A 26,898-nucleotide genomic window follows, 5' to 3' on the forward strand; every position below is an offset into this window, starting at 1 on the left:
CAGGCCAGGTAAGTTGATTGTAGATAAGTCGATTCTAGCTATGTGGTTACAGTAGTCAGAATTGTGTATCTACAGTTGACTTTAATATCTTGTGTAGACCTGATCTTAGAGTGCAAAGTTGATGGCCAGCTTTGAGGTTTTTTAATCATATTGAGAGAATTCTTAACTGGCAGAGAGCAAATATGATTTAAATGTTAAGCTGTCTCAGAAATAGACAAATCAAGTTTTACCAGAGTTTCCTTAATAATTTTCTTCTTTACATCGAAGTAATATGCTATTTTTCGTTGTTCAAGGTATTCTGCCAGAACTGGTAATTATGAATAATGGCTGTATACAGAATTTTTAATTAGGTGCCCTGTTGCTTTGAAGACTTGAAAAATTGGCTTGCTTAGTTGTTATAAACCTTTATATGCAAAACAATGAAAAAAATGTAAACCTGCAATAATGATACGCACTGGTTTCTGTATCAACATTTGATATTTGGTTGAAAGGCTAATCCTTTTCGTTGTCTCTTTAGCTAAGTAATTTAACGTCATCATTGGAGGACTAGATCTCTCGTTGATCTCATAATAGCTCAGATGTACCCACACAAACTCATCTCTTAATAGCTGTATATCAGATGGACTGGATTGGCTCTTAGGTTCTAAGGTGAGACCCAAGAAGGTATCTTCCACTTTCAAATGGCTAAAGCAGAATGCAGAACCCTTGAGGTTTGGTTCTTCCACAGATGGAACTGGAGGGGGAGAGAAGCCAAATTTGATTGTTTTGTCAACCTACCACATGGGGTTGTAATGCTGCTCAGCTTCAGCCTGTCCACCGCTCCATACGTGAGGGTGGAGTAGCAAACCTGAGTGGCAATATGACCCCCTGGCCAGTTCACAGTACCGCTCGGTTTGGGGGCCATCTCAAATGGGGACCCAAGAGCAAGCTGTCCTTCAAACAGGACAAGAAGTTTGGACACAGAGGGTAGGTGCAGTCTGGGAGGTCTGTTTTAGAGGATGGTGCAGATCATTATTGATAGATGTACTTTAACAAAAAAAAATCTTGGTGACCTTTTGGTCTCCTGCCTATGACTTTGTGTACATTAATGGCACTTCTTTCTACAGCATGGTCCTAACATGCCTCTGTGTGGTATGCAGGGTGAGGGAGCATTCAAGTTGTAAGGGATTTAGCTTCCTTGAGACTTTTTTCCTTTCATCTTTCTCCTTCCAGTAATCTTTTTTGAGCACTTTTCTTTTTATGCCAGGTAAACATGTCTATTTTGTCCTCTAGTGTAGTTATTTGTGACTTTAGTGTTTTCAGTGTAGCTATTTCCAGATGAATGGAGGCCATCTTTCCAATCTATTGGTTTAGATTAGATTGCAGTCTGTGGATCTTGGCTTTGGGTTTATTTATTTAGTATTGATTTACATACAGATACGAAAAACAAACAAAAAGCCTGTCAGCTGCTAATGCTAGCTGCTGCTGATGCAGCAGATACCAACTACCTGTTAGAATTTCCCTCAATGGCATACTACAGTGTCTCTGCTTTTGCCTTTTTTTAAAGCAGCAGCCTTTAAGCAACTTTATCTTCTTGCACAATTGCTCTGATTTGTATCACAATTATTTATGTTGTGTTTTTAATTAATGTCATGACATGAACTTATTATCAGCTGATCACCAGACTCTGCAACGCATGAAACATGAGCATCTGTGGATGGTGCGCAAAAGAGAGCGTTATCTGACTTTTTCAGACTGTAATTTTTTGAATAAAACAGCCTGTGCTCTTTTCAACCCCCATTTGTCACCAGTATAGATCATCACAGCAGTGGTGTTTTAATTTTTTTCCTGCTTGATACAATATCTTTGACTACTAGGTAGCATTTTGACAGTCATGCGGGCACCCAAACTCTGCCTGGAGTTCAAAGACTCTGGCTGTTTTTCCTTGCAACTCCCATGGTTCTCTTTGTTAAAAGGGCAACTTTAGTGAGCTGTTCAAGGGGCAACATTTCTCTGATATTTAAAAGGCAAGAGATCCATTTCATCTGTGTATATGTTGGCTTCAGATAGCTCCACTGCTGTGCACTAGTTGTTTTAAAGTAGATGATAGATGTCGTGGCTGTTTTGTGCTCACAATTAGAGGAGAACTGTATACCATAAATGTCATTTAATGGCAAATGTCAGTAGTACTCAGAATGGTCTCTTCATTTTAGTATCACCTTTCTTAAGGTTTACAGTTTAAAAACCTTAATGGAATTCAATTACCAGAACATATATTCAATGATTAATTAAATGCATTTGTAATATCATTAGTTGTTAGGTAACTGTTTGCATATTGTTCTTGACATTGAGTGTATTTGATTTACAAGGTGCATTGTGTGTAGTACAGCAATAGAATTGCTAATAAGGCAGTGTGTTAAGGAGGGCTGCTATCAGTACTCTGTCAGCAGCTTGCTGCCAGATTTGCTTTTGTGAAAAAAGGCATAATCTGTAATCAAAGTCGAGTTTGTGGAAGTAGCAAACATGAGCAAAAAATCCAGTGATCAAAAATAGTGCTTATTGCTTTCTTTAGTAGTGGTTTTATTTTACAGCCTTATTAATGAGTCCTTCCTCTTCCCCCACCCTTTTTTGCATGCAGCTTTCATGGTGATAGGAGGAAGAATGGCTGAAAAGTCTCAGCCACATATTTTCCTTCAGTTTGTTAAATTTCATTGCACTGAACGAAATACTATATAAACGTACACATATGAGAATGCGTTATTGTTCTGCAGTGCAAAGATTTTACGAACATGTGTTTGAGATGGCATTTTGTGGGTCTCATTGTGGATAGGTCAGTGAAGCCCTTTGCTCAATGGTCAGTGTATTTATGTTAAAAATAAATCATATGAAATGAGACAAAATAATTCCACAAATATTACAAATGCTATAAAATAAATCATCTTGCTCCCACCCCCGTATGTGGAACAATAAAGAGTTCTGGACGTGGATTTTAAAATGAAGTACAAATAGAGGGGTTGACAGATCAGTGAAAAATTATTGGAGGCACAGAAAACAGTTTGGAGACAGACCAAAAAAGATTAGGACTGTTCAGAAAAGATGTGACACAAATTTCAAATTAACGACTTGTAAAAGCTGATAGGTATTACTGTTTGACTCTTGTGTAGTGCTTTACAAAACAGAAAAGTAACAGGCACATTTTACAGATGGAAAAACTGAAGCACGGGTGATGTGACCTGCCGAAGTTTACCGAGCAGTGAAAGTTGATCAGATACCTCCTGTTTATCCTTTCTTGTAATACCAGAACAGAGTCTCAGTGTATGAGATTGAAAGGCAGCAAATTTAAACCCGATGAAATGTAGTTAGCTTAACAAATGAACGGATAAAACTCATTGACATTATGTATCATTCAGGCCAAAACGAAATAAGATGTGCTAAAAGATTATATAGCTAATGAGAACATGCCTAGCTATATAAGATAAGATTAACTAAATATATGATTTTAAAAAAACGAAATCCTTTTGCTTCATTAAACCAACCACTCATTGACAAGGATTTGGAAGAAACTTCTTTTAGGGGCTGATTATGTTGTAGTTATCCACTACAAGATTGCTTGTACCATTCTTTGAAGTGGCTAGTTCTGATCACAGCCAGCAACAGCATATTAGACATATTTTTATGGTGACTTCTCTGTTTACGTATCAGTCGATACACACATGTATTTCTAGTCTTCCAAGTGTGATTTATGTATATGTTATCGACAACGTCTCTGGGACTGGTGGTTTAAACAGTGGAGAAACCTGTTAGTTTTCTACACATTTGAGTTTGTCTCCACTGCTGTCACAGGATGTGACCGAAGCTTAGGTAGCTATATTGGATTTAGTTTTAATATAGGTACGTTTGCAGTAAATCCATGTCAGCATGTACTTCCAGGTGGCCTGTACATACCTGCTTAAGCTTCTGTTACTTACTTAACTGGTTAGGCTGCACTGAAGCATGTGCTGCTCCAATCACTGTTACCTATACCTGAACTAGCTTGGGTATGCAGTCACACCCTGGGAGTGCAATGTCAACATACCCTGTGTTAACTGGGCGTGAAGTAACACAGGGTATGAGGTGAAAGGCTAAGGGTAAATAATTGTATAGAATACTGCTAGTGTTCTCCCACAGATGAATGGTCTCTAGGTAAAGGTGTTCTTCAATTTACTGCTCAAGGGTTTTGATGTCTCTCCCCACCCCACCCCACCCCCAAAAAAAGTAGATGTGGTGGATATGCTTTTTCTAGCTCTGATAGCTGTAATTGAACAGGATTGTTCCTGTATAGCTGTGCTGTATCAGTGTGGTTAGTGCAGTGGTGTCCAGTAGCAATTCAACGATCACCGCATTTGTGGTTATGGGCCTTCATATTCACCAGGGTCCCCCGCTCTCAATAAATGCCCTCTCCCTTCCCCAGAGTCAGGCTTCCCCAGATCCTCTCCCGCTCTCAATAAATGCCCTCTCTCCCCCACACAGAGTCAGGCTCCCTCAGACACCCCACTCCTGCTCTGAATGAATGCCCTCTCCCTCCCCGAGAGACAGGCACCCCCAGCTGCCCACTGCTCCAACTGAATGCCCTCTCCTTCCCGCAGACAGGCCCCCCAACTGAATGCCTTCCCTCTACCCCCCAGCCCCCCACCACAGCTGAATGCTGTGACTCACCAGAGCTGATGCCAATGGAGTTGCTGGGGCCGGAGGGTCTGCGCTGGGGCTGCAAGAGCTGCATCCAGAGGAGCTGCACTGGGGCTGCTACTGCTGCCATGCCCTTGCCCCACCATACGGTGGGGCATATGCACAGACCGGACAGAGGGTGTGCCCCACGTGTGGCTCTAAGGGGGCACATTTCAAGGGTCCAAGAGCTGCATGTATCAGAGGGGTAGCTGAGGTGGTCTGTATTTTCAAAAACAACAAGCAATCTGGTGGCACTGTATAGACTAACAGATATTTTGGAGCGTAAGCTTTCAAGGTCAAAGCAAGTCTTTGCCCACAAAAGCTTATGCTCCAGAATATCTAAGAGACGCACGTGGCTCCAGAACCTGGAATCGCCGCAAGTGGCAAATGTATTGGACACTGCAGGGTTAGTGTGTGTTTCTGCATGGCTCATCTGACACCATGCGCTGCAGAGTGGAACTCAAAGACTAGAAAAGGGAAGCAGAGCAGAAAGATACCGCACTGGGATTAAAGGAGATAACAAACAATGACCCCGACCCTTTTGAAATAGTTTTGTCGTTTTATTTTAAGGAAACGAGTTTTATTTTTTAGTATAGTTTCTTTTTCTTTCAGCCGAAGATGAAGTTCCTTGGGTTGTAACATAATATTGCACTGGAGATTAGAGAACATCAATACACTTGTGTCCTTTTCTTCAGGCAGAAGGAACCCTGTTTGGACTGGGAGCCAGGGCTAGTACATTCTGTGGGCCCGTCTAGACTCTGGGGCTGGTGTGTAAGAGGGACGAGGGGTTCAGCCTGCAAACAACTGAGCTTGGGATGTGGGGTCAGGGCAGGAAGGAGGCTGCAGGAACAGCCTGGGACTTGGAGGGTCTGGTGGGAGGGAAGGGTGCAGGAGTAGGCTGGGGGTGGGAGATTTGGGCCAGAGTCAGTGCAGGAGTGGGCTGAGGGCGGGGTGGAGTCTGTGCAGGAGTAGGCTGGTGTTGAGGGGTCTGGGTAGGAAGAAGGGTCTAGGAGGGTTGCAGGGGGGGCAGGGTCTGGAAGAGGGAGGGGTCATCAGGGTGAGGTGAGTGGTCTGGGAGGGAAGTGGTAGGTTCATGAAGTACGAGTACTGGTCTGGGTTGGAGTGGGGTTGCAGGAGCCGTCTGAGGATGGGCAGTTTGGGTGATGGTGGGTTTAGCCTACCTGGGCAAAATCCTTGGATGCACATGGCTCTTTGCCCCCTCCGCCCCTCCCAGGCATTGCCCTCCATTGCTCTGATTGGCTGGAATTCTGACCAGTCAGGGCACTTGATGAAGCCTCTGGGCAGTGCTGCTTTCTGCTCCCTGGTGCCTGTCAGCGCCCATGGGCCAGAAATCCAACTTTGGCTTTGCTTGATCCAGCCCATGAGGCCTGGGACTCCTCACCTCCCGTCCTGTCATGGGCTGGATGCTGAGGAGGAGTAACCCGAACCTCATGGTCCAGTTCCAAAGAAGCCGTGGTACGGGGGTTCCCCACTCTTGCTTTACTTGCATAAAAACAGGCACATTGCTCAATTTTTGTTATACTATGCAGCTGTATTTCCAGTAAAACTGAAGTTTATAGGAAAAATACTTCTGTTTTAAATGAAACTGAGATCTGTTCTCTTAATTACCTAAAATATTATGCATCACACTTGTCCTTTTCTCCTTGAAATTACGTGAATTAAGGTGTGCACGGCATTACGCATGGGAAGCCCTTAGACATACACAGTGCGTGGTTTGCGATGTACTCAGTCATATAAACATAACAGTGCTCTCAGGTTCGCTTCCTTAAGAGTGGTGCCCCCCCAGATGGAAAGGAGGGAAATTAGACTTACTGTTCTGGGAGAGAAGCACATCCTGCCAAAATTCTGCAGAGGACTTTAGTTCCTCTCCATCTCCCAGTTGTAGTGGCTGTCATCTTAGAAGTGAAGGCCAAAAAGGGTGTCTACACAGCAAAGAAACTGTCTTGTGCCAGCTAACTTGGACTTACAGGGCACAGGCTGTGGGGCTGCTGCATTGCTGTGTAGACTACTGGGTTTAGACTGAAGCCTAAGAGCTCTGGATCCTGCTGGATGGGGAAGATCCCATAAGCAATGAAACAACCCCACATCATGAGTCCTGCAAGCCCAAGTTGGCTGGAACTGGCCAACTGTGTGTTTTTTCTTTGCTATGGAGACATACATGAAGGGGCCTCAAGAGGTCGTCTAGTCCTGTGTTGACGCAGAACTAATATGTGATTACAGTTGATTTGGAAATACTTAAGGCAGAGCACGACACAGTACTTATTGTTGGGTCCCAGTGCAAAGGTCACTTTTTACTTTTATTTTAAAAGTGAAATTTTCGGTGTTTTTCCTCCTTTGTAATTTAAAGGGTTTGATGCTAGGACTGAAAGGGCATATCTAAATCCAGGCAGTGTATTTGTTTTGCTTCCTCCTAGGTTAAACATTTGTCTGTTGCAAAACAGCAATTAAGCTGCATAGGCACTACACCTGTACTTAAATAACCTAGTAAAGGCACTAGTAAAAAATTAGGTTTCTAATGATGAAAAACTAAATTTGATAACAAATTTCAAACCTCTTCTTGGGTGAAAGATTAAATCAAACCACGTATATTTTTGAAGTTGACATTTGTGTAATGGAACTCCTGAGTTCACAGTATCCATAAACACACTGAGTATATTGAAAGCAGTACTGGCTTGATTCTCCCTCTCACCCCATTGGTTATCAGTTCTGGTCTGCTTGTTTTTATTTGACTTAAAGCAAGTGCTGTGTATGTGGCAGAATATTCAGTTCTGCCAACACCTTTTTACCTAGAACAGTAACTTAAACAACAATTTGCATTTGACGAAGCGGGTTTTTACCCACGAAAGCTTATGCTCCAAAATACTTGTTAGTCTATAAGGTGCCACAGGACTTCGTGGTGTTCTCAACAATTTTCTTTTAACACACTTCCTCTGTTTGGACTTAGGATACAACAGTACACTTTGGCTTTGTCTACACTGGAAGCATCTATCTACAGAAATTACTGTTGGAAGAGATGTTTCTATAAAATTTCTCTTGACGGAGCATGTCCACACATAAAAGTGGATCAATCTTTTGATCCACTCTGTCAACAAAAGGGCCCCCAGAGCATCTATGCAGCTTCTTTGTTTACACCATCTGTCAACAAAACACATTTTGTGTGTAGATGCTCTGCGAGTTTTGTCTACAGTACTCTCTAGTGTAGACATAACCTTTGTGTTTGACACTTTGATAGCTTGTACATTAAAAGAATGCTGGGAAAAATTAGTTTTTTTTTTAAAAACTTTCTTCTATTTTTAATGTTGTACGTTAGAATTAGTAGCACTTCAGCAGTTCATTTTATTGCTCATTATTTTTGCGGGTTCTCTCTTAAAATATTTCTTCAAGATTGGGCCATGAGACGGGCTAGTCAGTACCATCGATGGAGTCAGTCAGTATCCCTCCTAATATATGTATTGTCATTTTTGGGTTGTAGTCCCCAGGAGAACATTATATTTGCCTTACAGATTTTCTCTGCATCAGTTTCTTCCTGTTGGTCAGCTCTCTGCAAAGTGATTCCCAATGCATTGAAAGCCTTGGAATGAGGGATGAACACCACTTTCTAAAGCAGTTTTTTCCCATCCGGTGGTGGGCGGGGGAGAGGAGAGGAGAGGATAATATAATAGGTTATTTGTAAGATTGGTGCTCATAAAACAGTTTGTACTGTTTGGAGTGTAGAGGTCTCCTTTTGTCATGAGGTGAATTGTTTGGAGTTAATCTTGGATGTCTCATAAGGATTACTTTGGTGTGTCAGATACCTTCACAATGGGCTCCTTGTCCATGACTAGACTCTTTGCTTCAATGATATAATCAAATAATCATAAATACTGTGCTTACTATCTCTGTGCATGGTTTGAAAGTACAATAAAATCTTTCATATCCAGCATTCTGTCATTCAGAACTCTCAGATAACTGGCATTTTAACCATAAGTAAATTTTAGTTACGTTTCCTTAAGTGCAGTATAGTGAAAGTAAATACAAATAAATCCAGCAAATGCAGTGTAAGTGTACAGCATACAGTACTACTGTTATTGGTAAATAAAATATTCTGCATACATTTTTGTTTTTCTTAATATATAATCTTGCTTTTCTTTAGTGTTATGCATTGCTAGGTATACCTCTCTATTATCCAGGTTATTTGAATATCCAGCAACCTCTTGGTCCTGGAGCTGCTGGATATGAAAGAGTTTACTGTAGCTGAACTGGTGGCTTAAACCACTTTGCTCCAATCCCTTAAAAGAGTGTTCTGATGGAAGTTTGAGCTCCTTAACTGTTGATATAATGTAGCTTTGTTAGATACAACAATCGTAAATTATTTTGGTCAGGGAAAGTCTCTCTAATATGGCCTCTCTAATCTTTCATTTGTTTCATGTTAGTAAATAGAAAGATTAAAAAATGGATATAGATAATAAATGTATGCTTTAAGGTAACTGAAGAAGCTTTTGCAATCAAACAAAATTTGTATATCTGCTTGGAAGATTCCTTTTGTCTTAGGAGAAAGATTTGCACTGAGAAATGAACATGAGTACACGATGCTACTTTGGATTAAGGTTGCTTGTGCCTCTGGGTATCAGGTATTTGAGTAACAGACACTTGAAATGTGAATTTGTTGTATCTCCAGTGTGCACAGTCTAAGTTATGTAGCTCAGTGGTTTGAATTAGCTACATAATGTAAGTTAAGCCAACCCAAGCACTGGTACAGACACCACTGGACTCTGTTAGCAGGATCACTTCTCTCTCGGACCTGCCTAGGAACTGGACTAGTTGAATCAACGGGAATGCTCTCTGCCATTGACCAGGAGCACCTGCACTAGCAGCACTTATGGCTTCATCTGCACTGTTACAAGCTCTGAGGTGTAACTATTGCCTTAAGGAGAGGTAGAAATCTATTCACAGTGAAGGTTGCACCTAGCTCCTATTAAAAAGTCTTTTTATTTCCTCATAATATCTGCATAGAAAACATGGTTTGACCTGAATACTTGCCAATACATTGTCCTTTGACTTGATGGTAAATTAGTGTTTATTTGCTTTAGTCCTTGGAAAAAATACTCTTCTTGAGATTTTCTTTTTTGTCTCCCATTATTTGTTTGTTATACCTACAATTTCCAATAAAATTAATCACAGAATCCCAGAACTGGAAGGAACCTCAAGAGGTCAGATCCAGTCCTCTACTTTTCCTTGAGACAATGCTATGTTGATAATTCTTTTTCTTGAGACAGTACTATTTAAACAAAATACACTATGGTTTTGCATGTCAATGTATTGAGAAGTGGTTTATAAGGAAGAGGTACTATATTATTTTATTACCTGGCTGTAGTGTCAAATGACTGAAAGGGTCTTTCTGTGGCTTACGGTCAACAGAGCTCTTCCTTGATCTGTAGTTGTAGAAGTCAGGAGCTAAAAAGCCCAGGTTTCTAGTTCTGTGTCCACAAGAGTTGAGTACAGGTATCATGGAGTGGCAAAAACTGGGGCTGCAGCTAGTCCCATTTTTAAGGCCATGTCTACACTCCCACTTTACTGCACTTCAGCTTTCTTGCTCGGGGGGGTCAAACACCCTTCCTTCCCCAAAAGACTGCAAGTTACAGTGCCGTAAGCGCCATTTTAAACAGGCTCCCAGCACTGGGAGCTATGCCCCTTGTTTAGGTGGTTTACATAGAGCTCTTTCAGGGCACTCTCTCCCAGTGCTGGTGACTTGGCCATGTTTTCCCTTCAGAGCACTGATTTTAATTCTCCTTGTAACCCCAAAATAAAGAAAAATACCCATGCATTTGAGTGTGTAGGCTTACGGCAAAATAAGAGTTGTTTAATGTTTGCACACATTTTGTATAGTTGGAAATTTCCAAAGTTATGTATGGGATTTGTACGGCTTTTATGATTTAAACTGGAATAAGTTTAAATAAACTAGCACACTTTATATATATATATATATAGAGAGAGAGAGAGAGTGTGTGTGTGTGTGTGTGTGTGTGAGAGAGAGAGAGAGAGAGAGAGAGAGAGAGAGAGAACAGCTGTGGCTTATATCTTTCAGAAATTCAGGTATAGAATCTTAAACTAAGGATATGTCTACGTTGCGGTGCAGCTCAGACTAAGGGAGCATGAATGCCTGTGTGCAGCAAAGTGTTCCGCAATAACTCTTCGAGTGGATGAGAATTTAAAGGTACCTAGGCCCCCTTCATACAATAATACTAGAGGCCTTTAATTTTGTGCTAGTGCATCCATGCAAGGGAATTAGAGAGTAGGACTTCAGGGCACGCTGTTGTTCATGCTCCTGTAGTCTAAACTGTGGGCGTCATAGCCGTGCCCCAGAAAATTTCCATGTCTTTAATGTGTAGAGAGGAAAACCCGTGAGTCATTAGTATGCTCCCAAAGATGTGTTTGTATGTAGAGAAGTATAAATGTTTGGATTTTGTGCAGGAGAAAGAGGCAAGTAAAATGTTTTATAGATTTCTGAGAGTTAATGATGAATAAGACCATACTGAAGTGGTTTCATGAATTCCAGAAACAATTTCATCTATTAAATTTGTTCAGTGAGGGGGTAGAGAGAATTTTTTGCAGTAAACAATCACAAAATGTCAAGAGGGAGACATTGTGAAAAAAATTCTATATTGTTTTGTCAATAAATTATTATTTCTCCTGCACAGATCGCAGAAAATGAGGCTTTACTCTAGAAACAGCAATATTTGATACCCCAAGCAGCTTATTCCCAGCTCAGCTCACACTTCAGTGAATACGCTGATCGATTATCCGCGGCTTAACCAAGCCTTCTCATTTCCTGCCTTCCATTACTGCGCTCAATCAAGCTGACGGGTCTTTGTGGCCTGGCTTGTGCACTGAGATAAGCCATCAAGGCATGTTTCTATTAGAAAAGCAGAAAAGCTCTTGTAGATGGAGCAGTCATTAGATAACACTAACCGGTTTAAAGGTTGCAGTCTTTGTGTTGGTTCAGGTTAAGAGAACGTGAGCCAAAAGACAGCCTCTTTGAGTTGTTTCATTTGAGATACAGGGAAGATTAAATAGCATAATGCTATATATTAATATAGTTAATGTCTATCTTGCTGAATCCTGAATACTCTAATTTTTGGCAGTATTACTGTGTTTATTAGCAATAATTTGGATCACCACTCATTCACATAGAATTGAGTGTGAGCAATATTAATTTCAAAATGTGCTGTGTACTTTCTAAAAATGCATGTCTTTCATTTCTAAAGATGACCTTTTGTTAGCGGGCTGGGTTTTTGGTTTATTATATAAACAGCAGGTTGGTGCTTTCATAATTTGGTTGAGGAATCAGGAATATAGAAAGTGCTGTCCAGACTGGGGTGGGTTGTGACCTTGAGGAAACTCAGAACCAACACTTTCAGCCTCAAACTGGAGGAAAATGCTTGCCTGCCAATACCTACCAAGCTCTTCATTTTCTCATTTTGTTGTTTTCCCCAGAGGGTTAATGAAAGTATTCCTGCTTTTCATTTGAAAATACTGAGGTAGTTACTCCTACAGCAGTAGACCTAAGCATTGGTAGCAATTCTACACGCGGGGAGGGGTGGGGGGTAGATAAATGAATCAATAAAGCAAGCAAAATCTCCTGTCCTTTGAGTAAAGGTAGGTTCATTCTGTGTTAAGCATAATTGAATTGTTTCTTGGAACAAAAACATTCCTTTTGAGAGACATTGTCCAAAATATTGTTAAATTCAAATAAAACCACAACAATAAAAGAGAATGGCCATTTAAATACTGGCGTTGTGGGCCAGAGCATCTGCACATTCAGCATAGAAGATGCTAGGGGGAGGTTATTTTTAAACATTTAAGTTAATGTGTTAAGTTCTAGAGTAAGAGATATTATCAGCTGGTCTTTTTGTTTAAAGGATTTCAGTTCTGAATAGAAATTTTAGAGGAGGGAGAGATTTTTCCTTTTCCTTGTTTTCCACCTTCCTGTTTGCCACTTTGAAATGAATACTGCTCACTGAATCCAGCATGTCCATCTGTCATTTCCTATGTACTGTAGATTGCTTCCAAAGCTACTTGTGATTTAGCATAGTAACTAAATAGGGCAAGTAATGAGAGAAACTGCTTAAACCACTTGGAGAGATTCTGTGGGACATCTGTGACCATTTGCACAATTTGTTAATCATAACCCTGGGAAGATAGTCTGACCTCATGAAAGCTTTGCAAGAGATTTGAATATTAATGTTCAGCAGCTAGGTTTTAAAAAATACATGTATGTTAAAAAGAAGCTGGCTATTTTTGTTTTATCAAATGAATGTAATTAAACCCAAAAGATTGCTTTTGCCACTTTTACAGGGTATTTGGAATTACAGTTCATATAGCAAAGTAAAAGGGTAATTTATTTTTCCTGGAAATGGATAAGTGTTGGTGTTGCAAACTGGTTGCCAACAGCAGCATGTTGATTTAAAACCAAGTATAGTTTTTACTTTTGGTATCTGTGGTGGGAAAAAACATACAGACTTTTGTTTCCAGCAGTAGTTGATGTACTTTTCTTTGGTGGAAGACAGAAAATAAATGGGCAAAGAGAACTTTCTAAAATCAATAAAATGAAACTTAAAAATAGTTGCAATTCTTGAATCTCATTAACATCTGTCTGTCTGTAGGTTGGATGTGAATGTCTTTAGAAGATTTTCATAACACTTACTTAACAAGAGGACATTTGTTCTGGTGTGTGCATGCTCTTTAAATAAAATCTGTCACAAAAGTTGGCATCTTGAGTCATCATGGTACAATCTATTGCATAATTGACATTAGTTTGACTTGGAACTTTGGCATGCAATACAATATGTCTAGGAATTTTGTTGCAAAGAAGGGTATAATTTTATGGAACAAAATTCAGAGACATTTTATATTTTGAGTGAGATTGTAAGATCAGGATGGGGCGGGGAAAAAAGCCCCACCAGAGAGTATATATCTTGAATGTTTTTCAAGATTACGCTTTTAAATTAATTGGACAAAAAGCAACAATCACTGCAACAAGAGACCTTAAAGGGTAGCGCTGATTTGAAAAATTACTTCACGATATTGGTGGAAATTAGCAAATTAGTACATCAGCATATTTTTAGTTGCATCATCTGTCTGGGGATTTACATGTAACCAGTTATTTGCACATCTTGACTGTAAACAACATGTTTTGTTGCTGCGTTCTGCTTGCAGTCATTGTCCTGCCATATAGGCTCTCCCTGAATGATGCAAAAAATTGAAAAGAACCCGTTAGCATTTTGGAGTAAATGGTACCCATACATTGTGAAACATAGCATCTGCATATTCCGTTCATGCCTGGCTGATGGGTTATTCAGGTGGCCAGATTTCTACCTTGATCCTTCTTTTAAATTGCCTGTTTTACTACACTTATTTTTCGTCTAGGGGCACAAAGTACAGGAAATTGGTGCATAGTTTCCATAACCAAAAGATGCCTGCAAATATGTGATTATCTACAGACCTTTGAAACTCTTTTATGCAATCAAATATTTAGTTCCACCTTCTTCACCATCTCAGGTGCGAAATTTAAAATTATAATGTTTGTGTTTCTGTGCTTCATAGGAAGGGTACAGATAGAGAACAAAAACTTTTTTCTGTGGTATGAAAGCCCCTCTGATATTTTTCCCCTTTCTTACATGCCTCTTCAGGACTATAACTGAAACTCTCTCTCTGAACCAGTCAGTGCAGTTCCTGAAATCTAATGGCACGGTTCAGGATAGGATGATTTCTTCAGTTAAGCCTATCAGCATTCTTTGAAAACACCATTTTTTAAAAAAAAGGTCAAACAATATTTAATTACTTTAAGGGGATAACCCCACAATAACCTGTGCTTCATGCTGGCATTCTCTTTTGGATAGATGTCACTCCATCTCCTTTAATAGTTTCAGAGTGGTAGCCGTGTTAGTCTGTATCTTCACAGAACCAAAACAGTCATGTAACACGTTAAAGACTAACAAAATAATTTATTAGGTGATGAGCTTTTGTGGGACAGATCCACTTTTTCAGAATTTCCAGATCTTTAAAGTGCTACATGCCTGCTTTTTTTTTTTCTTTTTTGTTCCATGTCCTTTAAGTCCATGTATGTGTGCTTTTGACTTTCAAGTCTGGGTTATTCAGTCAGTAAAAAGGTGAGATGCATTGTGATCAGCTTGATTAACTTTACTGGGCATTAATTCATAGAATCATAGAACTGGAAAGGACCTCAAGAGGTCATCATGTGTAGTTCCCTGCCCTCACAGCAGGACCATTTAGAAGCCCCACACCTTAAATGTGCTTTATTTGGGTTGAAAAAATAACTCGTTTTAAGGGAGTGTTTCTTCACAGGTTACACTGTCTGAAATGCAGGCTCTGCACCGATCAGGTAACTAATTTTTAAATAGGTGTGCGGTTCTTTGTTTTATAATTTTCAAGTACTTCATGGATACATGGCTAAGGCAGCATGACAAATACATTCTGAGGTCAGGTCACTACCATGTAAACTCAGTGTAAAAGGGAAATCTAACTAATCTTCCTACTCTTCCCACTGTTGCACACCACCTGCCTGTAATGTGAAAAGATTTTTCTTTTTATTATTAAAACCAACAAAGCCACAATCAAGGCTTTAAATTTAGAAGTTGAATTTTTCTTTAAAGCAAGCCCACTGAGTCAGTTCACCTTTTCCAAAGTCTATTTCAAATGCTTCCTGAGAGGGGTTGGAGAGTGCTACCTCCTGGTTGTAATTCTTGCTGACCTGGGTCTCACTGATAAGTTGTGTGCAACTGAAAATGCTAGCATACGTTTTGTTTGTTAAATTTGGATGTGTGGATTTTATGGAAAAAAATAAAACCCCATAAAGAAAGACAAGTGGGTGTAAAGAACATTGATAAATAAGCAGGAACAGTTATTTTCCAGTTTAAATAGAACGGGGATACTGAATGTACTAGCCTGGGTTACAGTCTTATGGTTGCTAGAGTCTCTCAGTATGAAGATAGATATTTAAGATTTTTGAGAGTAAGGGAACTTCGAAGTTTGGCAGGTACCTCGACGTGCCTGTGGCTACGCTGCCTGTCAGTGCTTCACAGATAGCAACTTCAAAGTTCCTGTGGTGGCCATTATGATAATGAGGTGCTGCATATGCATCACAGCACCTCATTAGTCTCCTCCTCCAATGGGGCTGATTACCATGCCCCCGTCAGGGGGCTAGTGTAGACCCAGCCCTAGCGTTCACAGGTACCTTCACTGGAGAGTCCGAGATGTAACCATTTCTGTTTCTCCATCTGCATTCTTTTCATCTCCTATCTTGGCCCATGGGACACTGACTGTTCATGTTGTAACGTATTCTGGAAGAGTATGGATTGTCTTGCTGCAGTCCCAAAAAAGCTTTCCTGCTGAAGTGTTTCTCTCAGGTGGAAGCAGTTTTCTCTGTGGGCAGCAGATAGCCTGCCTCCATTTCTGTCCTCATTTAATTGATTTTGAGCTACATGTTATTCCCAAGGTCTCTTGTCTCAGACTGCCCTTGTCCTCAATCAAAGAGCAGTTAGCTGCACTGCCACAATTGACAACTGTAAAGTTTTCAGCAATCTTACTGTTGCAGGATTCCTCAAAGAACTGTTTAATATCTCCGCCAGTCAGAGAACCTGTCCCCTGGGCAGTGGCCACATTGCGGCTGAGACACAGTTAGTGGGGGGCATCTTTAGAATGCTCTGTGTTCTGTCTTGCAGCATTTTTAATCAGGTCTTCAATAAAAAAAAAGTTGTAGGCTTTGGTGGCTGTTCTCTCCCTTTGCAAACACATTTGTGGCCTTCCACAGAGGAGAAAGTTATCCTTCTTTTCCATCCAAATTTTTGTCTAAATTAGCATCTAGTATTCCACTCAAAGCAGACCACTGATCTCCCAAAAATCTTCTTACCAGTGGGAAGCTAGCATCTCCAACTTAAATATTCAGAGGACTGAGACGTTATGTGTTATAAGGTATCAGTATCTCACTATTTCTGTAGTGTCAATATCTGCCAGAGCTTAAGTGCTATTGAGAGCTTGCCTTCATAACATTATCATTGTAGAAATCCATAGGGCTTCTATCTGGAGCTCTTTTGTCATGCTTGCTCAGCACTATTCTCTTGATGGGGCATCTGTAGCAGGAGATTTGGTTTGGGAAAGCAGTGATGCAACTTCTGTTTAATTAAAACTCATGCCTCCTGCTTGGGAGTTGTGGTGCTTGTTAGACCCTACAAATGAGAATAATGAAGAGGCTACCTCCAGTTCTAGTTGTGTTGTTTGAAAGCATTACTTCTGCATTTTCATGCTCCCCTTGCATCCTCCCTTATTCTATCCTTCAAAGGACTTCATAATTTAGTGGTAAAAACTGTGGTGTTTAGAGATCTTGTGGCCTCTAGTGACTTCCAGGGTTGTTAGGAGTGGAGCTGACACTGCAGAGGGCACTGCTTTCTAGCCTTTCTTAAGGTTTGCAGCACCGGGAGGGCACGTTTCCCCACTCAGGTATATGCTGAGGCAATCTTTCAAAGATTACTGCAGTTATTGGCTATCAATCTTTTTCTTCCAGTGCCAGCATATATCTTATCACTAGAATTTGTATTAAGGAGAAGACAAACCCTTTAAATTCACCGGTACCCTTCTTGTCTTTAAATATCAGATATTTCATTAAGTTTGGACCAACTTAACGTACTTTCCAAGATAGCAATGCTAGCCAGCGAATCTGGTACATCAGGCAAGTTGGGTATCTTTAAAATTATTTCTCTGTCTCTCTTAAACAAAGCTCAACTTCTCTCAAGTGTGGACACACATTCCTTGAATTTTTTTTCCCCATCTGTTTTTAAGTCAAAGTATATAGCACACATGGTAGTGTTTGGAGGTCTTTTTTGACACAATGCTGCCACTAGCTGGCCCTTATGCAGTACTACATGTGTTTTTTAACAAGAGGCTTAAAGAGCGGTGTTTAATTGCAAGTTCTGGGTGCCTTTGATTTAATATACAATGTTATAACAGACTAAAGGGGGCAAGATGGACAGTAGGAAATTTCTGACTAATCCATAAATATTTTTAATCTAAATTTAAATATTTCTAGGGGACTTCTGGACCTAGTGAGAGAACTGCAGTGTTTAAAAATAAAATAAACATTCAATGATTGCAGTTGTCTCATTCTGAAAGAATTTTAATTTCCCTTTAGGCCATTCTCTGTTTTCTTAAGTGTTCTGGAATAGCGGTGAGAATTAGCTATTGAGAATTTCAGAGGCACATGGAAGCAACAATTCTATAAGTAACAATTTTCTTTATCTATAAATGGTTCCCCTGGAGAGATGGGGTTTGCATTTTAACTTCCAATTGAAAAGCTGGGAACAGGGGACTGGATTTGTAAGCACAGATATGGCAAGTCAGTCATTACGTTCTCTAGTGAGCCTCAGACTCTCCCCATATAAAGAACTTGAATGTCCAGAGTTTGCTGTTAGATTTAAAGGGTGTCCCACACTTTTGGTGTCAGACGAAAATGTAACAGAGCCCTTAACATGATGAGTAAAGCAATGTGCCATTGGAATGGCTTGTGGGAACTGTCCTTTCTAGAAAGGGACCCATTAGGATTCTGTTTGGTGCCAGGAAGGAGCTGATTGCAGCACCTCTCTATCTGGCTAAAATTATTTTTCATTTGTTGGAAGTTGACAGGTAAGAAGACTGCTTGAGTGCAATGAGAAGCTAAGGATGCTGTGGAGTCCTGCACTCCTAGGGTTGGTTTTGGCTGGTGAAGCAAACACCTCTAACATCACATACAAATGGATGTCGCTTGCTTTAGCCTTATTAAGGCACAAGTATCCTTGCCCTTGGGTTTTGTTGTGTTACAAGGATGTTCCGCTTTTGGGTCTCTGTACCCCAGCTTTTGTTCAGTGGTGCTTCAGTTCTGTGCTTCAGAAGGTGTGTGTGGTGGCCATGATCCGAATGCCTTTTCAGTAACGCCCTAGACTTTCTCTTTCAGAGCAAACGGGACCATCTCCTTATGAATGTCAAATGGTACTATCGCCAGTCTGAAGTCCCAGATTCAGTCTATCAGCATTTGGTTCAGGACCGACACAATGAGAATGGTGAGTAATGCTCTGTACTTTCAGAGAGGTAGCCGTGTTAGTCTCTATGTTCACAAAACAAAAAAGCAGTCCTGTAGCACTTTTAAGACTAACAATATAATTTATTAGGTGATGAGCTTTCGTGGGACAGACCCACTTCTTTAGATCTGGAAAATCCTGATATTTTCAGAAATCCTTGTAATGCTCTGTAGCATTAGTCTTAACTTGCTTTTACATGGAAATTTACTGGTTGAGCTGTGAGGAGTTCTTACAGTCTATGGAAAACAAGGTTGCTGGTTTTGAATAGGGATTCGAGATAAGATTTATCAGTGTGTGCCAGACATTAGAATGCAGATGAGATCCTTTAATATCTATGTCCAGGTTCGTTTTAGCAGCATATGGGCCTTAACCATAGCTATAATCTGCTGCATTTCAGTTACAATGATTTACGGTAGTGTATGTATTAATGCTGTACTTGGAGACAGCAGATGGCTCAAGTTATTGGCATCCCTTGAGTTCTCTTTGGACTATACAAATTAACATTTATGAGATCAAGTTGCATTATGGATAAATCATGTAGCCCTTTTACTCTTGGATGTCTCTGACATACTAGTAGATATAAATTCTTGCCGAGGAAGAATTCTTGTCCTAATGCATATTAGTACTTGCTGTCACATACTACTACAGTTAGTGCTTCATTGGGAGAATTGCTAACTGGTTCTTTCCCCTGTTGTCCACCCACTATTTTTTAGACTAAATAGGTTTGGTCATGGTTCTCAGACCACTCATTGGTCTGTCCAGCCCATTTTCCTGTTTTCTGACAGCACATCCCAAATGCTTCAGAGGGAATGAGAAGCATAGGACAATTTGTTGAACCATCTATCTTCCGAGGCCCAGTCCCAGCTGCAAAATAATAAATGGTTGCTCTTTCTAGCAATGGCAGAAACAGGAATTCTTAAATCTTCCAGGATAATTTTTGCCTCTGCTTCAACAGAGCCTTAGAACTTGATTCTGCTCTTCTTAGTTGGCAATTTCCTTGGGACAGCCTCAAAAACACTGAAAATCTTTGGAGATGAATTGTGAGCTAATAAAATTAAAATTAAATTAAAATAAAATAACATCGCCACAATCCCATGTTTAAAAATGAAACATCACATTTATATGTAAGTATCCAAAGACTGACATAAAGTAGTGCAAATCTGTGTGTAATTTTTCTTAAATGATGATGCTAGCAGGGTTGTTTTCTGTAAAACCTGTAAAGTCCAATGATTCATGCTCACTGGTTAGATTTAAATTTCAAACTTGGAAATATGGGAACAAAGCCAAAGTCCACATTTTTCATAGCTTTATATCATCTATTAAGTAGCATCATCTGTGCATATAAAACCTGTTTTTATGTACTTATGTAGGGATCAATAAATGTGTCAGTTGCCTCTATAGTTAAGGTAGCATTTTTTATTTTAAGTATCTATTTTAAAACTTGAAAACGAAGTTTCTAACAGCCCTAATAACATGGCTGGTTTGCTTTAGTGCACAGATCAAAATGCTGATGTATATAAACTTTGCAAATTTCCAGCATGTAAAACTGTAAGGAACAGACAGGGCAGGTGAAGGTGACAGGCTAAAGAAGAAGCTACATGTTCCGTAGAGCTCTGTAGACAGCACACCTTCTCCTGCTGTGCCCAAAACAGCTGTTATCTTCCTGCACACTCATTAGGGGTACAAAGGGAAAGCTCTTGTCAGTAGTCCTTGTGTGAAGTGGGGATAATATTATTTCCATACTAGGAGAACAAATACATTAATATGTGAGATGCTCAGTACAACTGTAGTGAGTGCCAGAGAAAACCCAACTGTAAAATAATATTTTTAACTATATGACTTACACAGCATTGCTCAGGTCCTCAACAAATGTTTTTATTCATTTAAATCGTTGCTCTGAGGTGGAGCTGGGGATGAGGTGTTCAATATGTAGGCTGCCCTGGTGAGGGAAAGAGGACTACCACAGTCCTCTCTCACCACAACAGCTGAGGGTCAGGTGAGAAGCACCTCTCCATGGCTGCTGCATTTCCAGTGAGTACAGCAGGGGAAAGGTGCATGTACCTAAGCTGGGGCAGGTCCAGGTTCATCTGCTCCTTGTGCTTCCCAGGCAGAGTGAGGAATACAGTAAATTTTGCACTTTCCCTCATTCCCTGATGAAAGGGAACAGCCAGCAATGTTCCTGTACAACTGGGGAGGGGTGCTTCAGCCTCCCTAAAGGGTGCCTGGGAAGTGGGAGGCTCGGGGTAGGGCAGACCGTTGTTGGAGGGAAGGGGGATGCCTCCAGCCAGCCCCTTTCACTTGCTGAGTGTTTATCTTTTTTTTTTTTTTTGCATGGTTTTATGAGAAGCAATCCCATTCCAGGCACAACCCATTTTCCTGGCACAACCAAAGCCTGACCTTGCTTTAAGTTATGATAAGAGAGAGCCCTCTACCAAATTTAGTGGTTATAGCTGTTACTGTTTAGGAGGAGTCCTTGAACAGATAGAAGTGCAGACAACCACTCTCACATAGATAGTAATGTTGGTGTAATCTCAACAAGTTGATGACTGTGTGCTCAAGAAAGTATTCACCTCAGGCTTCAACCTACGAAGTGTGAAACTGCAAAAGGCAGATGCTTTGGGACTCTGCAGCTAATGCGTCTTTCTCTTTTCACAGACTCTGGACGAGAGCTTGTTATTACAGACCCAGTGATCAAGAATAGAGAGCTCTTCATTTCCGATTATGTTGACACTTATCATGCTGCTGCCCTTAGGTAAGTGACAAAGAACCTAGTGCAGCATCCCACAGCAGGCTTGGCAGGGAAGCAAAAACAACACTGAAAATCTTAGAAGAGGTGAAGAGAGCTGTCTTTTGTCCTTTCCGTGTGGGGAACATTAACATAGTGCTCAGGCTCCTTCTCACTGCATGCAATAATTAACTTGTGTTATCTGTTCTAATTTGAAAGAAGCTGTGATTCTGAAATCTCATTTTAATCTCTGCTAATCTGTGGTGTTCAGAAAATATTGTTTCCCATCATTGCAAATTTAGGTTATTGCTAGTTGTAGAAACGGTATCCTCCCTTTCTCTCTTTCCTTTCAGCATTAACAATAACCTCCCTTTGGAAAATGACTCTTAGTGCAGTCCTGATAAATTGCATTATTAAAGACTTTTTTGCTCTGAGGCAGAAATCATTGAAGCTTAGTTGAGAGTCCCATTAAAAGCTAGCTTTTCAAACAGAGGAGGTAACGAACCAGTGTATTGTTCTGTTTTCTGCCCTTCCTCAGAGATTGCTGCTTTCTTTGCCCAGTTAGTTTTTAACCTAAGTAGCTAAAGCTAACCTTTGTCTATGCAAAGGGGAAGATGCCATTACTGACAAATGTTGTCAGAGAGAAATACTTAGGCATTATTTTTACTGGAATTCATCGAGCTTTCAGCTTGCTGAGGAGTGCATGGATATTGTCAAAATGTGAACTGAATAATCTCCTTGATAATAATGCTCAGATGGTGTTTCAGTAAAACCATCTGGAGGCATTTTCTTTGTTCAAAGCCCCTTTTTTCAAGGCAAATTAGTTGCAACTTGTGGTTGTGGTAGGGGAGGTGAAAAAAAACCCTTTTCTTTTACATAGTTCAGGGTTTTACATAAATTCAGAAAATTCCAATAGTGTTCTGTAATCTTCCTGAAACTCCCTTTCCCATATTAAATTGACATGTTTGGAGAGAACAACTAGCCAATGTGTGCTGGCTGGATCGTTGAAAACCAGGCTTGTAAATTTACTGGTCAACTTAGATGCTGAGAAACTGAAACTTGGGTATGAAATTTTTCCAGGGTCAATTGTACACTCTTCTGAGTTCTCATTCTCTTTACCCTTTATTTACCGATTAGCAAAAGCCAGAATGAACTGGAGGCCACGTGAAACACACAAAGTTAATAGATTAGTTTGAGACACGAGATGGATATTCCATAGGTTGGATTCAGAAAATATTCACCATGAATATATTTTAAGTTCCTGTTGGTTTTATCTTCCATTTGTGGCAATCCTTACATGAATATTTATCAATTGCATTTTAAAATTATCTCTCTTGAAAAATGAAGCAGAGCTTTGAGTTACTTTTCTAAATGTTGACATTTCTGGCACAGGTTTGTTTGCATAGAAAAGAACATCCCTTTCCACTCATTTCCCTCTAGATAGCAGTAGTTATGTTCCAGTAATTTTCAGACCTGCCCACAAGACTCAAATTTAAGGCGTGTCACTTCCCTGATGATCTGACAACCTAAATGACAAAATAGAGATGACTATATACACTGGGAAATCCAGAAGAAATATCCATAAGTTGTAACATTACTATGTCTTCCATGTAAAGGTTGTCCATGATTACACAGAGTAGTTCATATAACCAGGGGTCTCAGCTTCCAGTCCACTACCCTGATCAGTAGAAAATTTTAAGTGAAAAATGCTCATGGAACTCTGTGTAAGTGTATAATAAACACAATTGTCTTTCATATATAGGGTACTGTTTTAGTAATGATACTTAGTACTACCTACATAAAATACTGTGATCAAAAGATAGCATTATTTTTGTGTGTTTGGAGAAATGTAGATTCTTGATTTTATTTATTTACTGTATGAGGTGAAGTGGGCATTATATGAAAGAAAGCTTAGAAAAAAATCTGCATTAAAATGACTAGATCAAAGTTTTCTGGGAAAGGTAAAAACAAGCTACCAATATTTAATTTCCTAGTTCTTTTCAAGAAATTAAGATAAAATGAGCAAACAGGATAGTCAGTAAGTACATTAAGAAGGCTACATGTTTGATTTCATCTGCAGAGGACTTTAATGCTGCATTGATGACAGCCAACCAAGAAATGAATTTTGGGTTTGCCACTGGTTGCAGAAGCTGAGAATTAGGTACTCTTAGGGTCTGAATATGTAACTGTTATGCACAGGAGTAGTCCTGTTGATCTCTCTGAACAAGGGTTGCAGAAGGAAATCAATTAGTGTCCTGATCAGCTTTCTACTGCAGTGTTTCAAGTGTAAAACATTACTATTGTCTTTAGAGACCCCCCCGCCCCCAAAAAAAAAAAAAATAAAAAATCCAGAATTCTACAGATAACATAGCTTTTGCCAACCTCGGAGCTTTTTTGAGGCAAAGGGTATGTCTACACTGCAAAGTTTTGGCAGCAAAATTAATGTCAACCCCCAGATATTGCCCCCAAACAGAAAAAAAGATGCCCAAGTGTGCTTACACTGGCTTTCTCTATTGATAGATCATGGTCACATTTTTCGTTCCCTCATGGACAGACTAAGCAATGCGATGTGGATACGTATCCCACCGTGCTGTGAACACCTTCTTTCACTAGGCATTGTGGGAATGTGGAACAGAGCACATCTTGGGAACATGAAGAGCATCCATCAGGCACTGCTTTCTTCCAGGGGCTTCCAGCTCCCTGTTGCACCATTTGTAAAACTGCCAGGCATCTTCTCTCATTAACTTCACAGCATCTGTGAGAAGCATAGATCTTGCACTTCTCTCCTATGCCGTCTTCAGTGTCACAAGGCCATCATGCACTGGAGCAGAGTTACTGATGAACTTATTGACAGAGGAAGAAGTCCCAGGCAGACCACACTGTGAGCAACATGGGACAACAGCAACCTGATAATGCATTTGACAGTTACAGAGCACCTGTACAGGGTAGACCATTGCTTTTGAGTTAGGAAACCAGCACTGAGTGGTGGGATCATATTGTCATGTGGGTGTTGCGATGAAGACCAGTGGCTACAGAACTTTCAGATGCATAAAGCAGCCTTCCTGGAGCTGTGTGCTGAGCTTGCTCCCAAACTGCGGCACAAGGACCCTGAACAAGAGTTGCTCTCTCTGTAGAGAACTGAGAGTCAACTGCTGTGTGGAAGCTGGCGACTCCTGATTGCTTCCAATCTGTTGCAAATCAGTTCAGAGTGGGGAAGTCGATTATTGGGGCTGTACTTCTGCAAGGGTGCAGGGCAATAAATTGCATTTTATTGTGGAAGACTGACTCTGGGAAATGTGCATGACACAGTGGGTGGCTTTGCAGACATGGGCTTTCCTAATGGTAGTTGGCAATCGGTTGTGCACACGCTCCAATTATAGCACCAACCCACCTTGCCACAGAGTATAACTGCAGGAAGGGGTGCTTCTTGATGGTGCTTCGGGCACTTGAGGATCACTGTAGGTACCTCTCATATGTGTAAATACAGAGTGGTCTGGAAAGGTGCATGGGGGGACATCTTCAGGAACACAGACCTACCCAGAAAGCTGGAGATGGGGACTTTCTTTCCAGACCACAAAACCATAGTGGGGGATGTGGAAGTGCCTATGTCTTGCCCCTTTTTGCCCTCACACATGAAACCTTACATGGAACACCTGGACAACAGTAAGAAGTGGTTCAACATTAGGCTGAGCTGTGGGTGTATGGTAGTGGAATGTGTCTTTGGCAAATTGAAAGGGCGAAGGAGGTGTCTCTGTGGTAGGCTAGACCTTGTGAAAGATCATATCCTCATGGTTATAGCTGCATATTGTTTGGCTAATCTGTATAAAAATAAGGTGGAAATGTTTGCTTGTGGATGGAGCATGGAAGCACAGCACTTGGGAGCTCAGTTTGAACAGCCAGCTGCCAAGGCTGTCAGAGGAACCTATAGGCAGCTGTCAACATCAGGGACTTTGAGGAACCACTTTGATAATGCTCAGAGAGGTCGCCATGTTAGTTTGCATCTTCAAAAACAACAAGATGTCCTGTGGCACCTTATAGACTAACTGATGTTTTGGAGCATAAGCTTTCGTGGGGAAAGACCCGCTTCATCAGATGCATGCTGAAAGGTCTCTCTTTTTGGGTTGCTTCCTTGCTGCGTCACTTTCCTCATCCCAAGGAACACATTCCTGTTCGTGTTAAAATCCAACTCAAGGCTGAAAGATTTCACTCACAAGCACCTTTTTCAAATATGCAGCCGCTTTCCCACTGGCTCTCACAACACATGCCTCTCTGCAGGCACTGTAAACACAGTGAGTTTGTGGGGAAGGGGAAGAGTGGAATGTGGGACATGCATAGGGGCATAAGAAAACACAGCAGGTGTGCCTGGAAATAATTCGAATGATCCCCCATTTCTCTCCTCTTCCTGGTGTCTCAATCATAAGGTTAAGCAGGGAAACCTAGGCTCTACTTCTGGATGCTAGCAGGTATAACCCTGCTCCTTATGCAGCCCAATTATGTGCAAAAGTGGTTCCTGCAACACTGATTGAAGAATGGTATATGAGAGTATTGTACTGAATGCAGGACTCCTGGGTGCACTGCCATGGAACCCATGAGAGAAAATCAATAAATACCTCAGGCAATGTTTCCAGAGCATCTCTCTGCGGGATTCAATTGACATCATGAAAAGTGAATCAACCCCCTGTTTGGACATAATGTCTAGCCATGTTGGGCTGTGCCAGTTCACAGAAACACAGCCACCCTCCTAACTTTTCTGGGCTGTAATCCCACCGCTGCACTCCCCTGTGTCTTGTACCCTGCTTCATGCTCCCTGTTGTGCTGCTGCTGAGACCGGCCATTTGCCTCTGGACCTGAGAACAGTACCTGGCTGCCTGCCCCAATGTGTATCCCCACTGTGAGCCCCACACCCCCTCCAGCGCTCTCTCTCTCTCTCTCTCCATCAGTAATTTTATCTTCCGGGTTCTCTCTCTGCTGAGTCCATGCCTTCAGAAGTATCCATGAGATTCTTGGTGGTGGAAGTGGGGTCGCCCCTCAGGATTGCATCCATCTCCTTATAAAAATGGTGTGTCAATACTGTGGAATTCCTTGCCAGAGGAGGCTGTGAAGGTTAGGACTATAACAGGGTTTAAAAAAAAGATGGACCTAACATCCATGGGCTTATCTATTAGCCAGTAATAGGAATGGTGTCTCTAGCCTTTTTGTCAGAGGCTGGAGACTGATGTCAGGAGACAGATCGCTTGATCATAACCTGTTCGATTCACTCCCTTTGGGGCACCTGGCTTTTGTCACTATTGTCAGACAGGATACTGGGATGGATGGCCCTTTGGTGTGACCCAGTCTGGACATTCTTATGTTCTTGTGTCTTGG

General features: G+C 40.9%; 1 protein-coding gene across 2 annotated transcripts in view; it reads left to right on the forward strand.

Moving 5' to 3' along the window:
* The window catches only part of RERE (arginine-glutamic acid dipeptide repeats), a 466,804-nt gene that overhangs the window by 236,416 nt on the left and 203,490 nt on the right, over positions 1–26,898 (forward strand). For both annotated transcript variants that reach the window (XM_075018034.1, XM_075018035.1), the window contains exons 4-5: positions 18,686–18,791; positions 21,465–21,561. In XM_075018034.1, coding sequence (XP_074874135.1) covers positions 18,686–18,791; positions 21,465–21,561 — 203 coding nt within the window. The remainder of the gene's footprint in view (positions 1–18,685; positions 18,792–21,464; positions 21,562–26,898) is intronic.

This window comes from Carettochelys insculpta, chromosome 23 (assembly GCF_033958435.1).
Source record: "Carettochelys insculpta isolate YL-2023 chromosome 23, ASM3395843v1, whole genome shotgun sequence".
Lineage (NCBI taxonomy): Eukaryota > Metazoa > Chordata > Testudines > Carettochelyidae > Carettochelys > Carettochelys insculpta.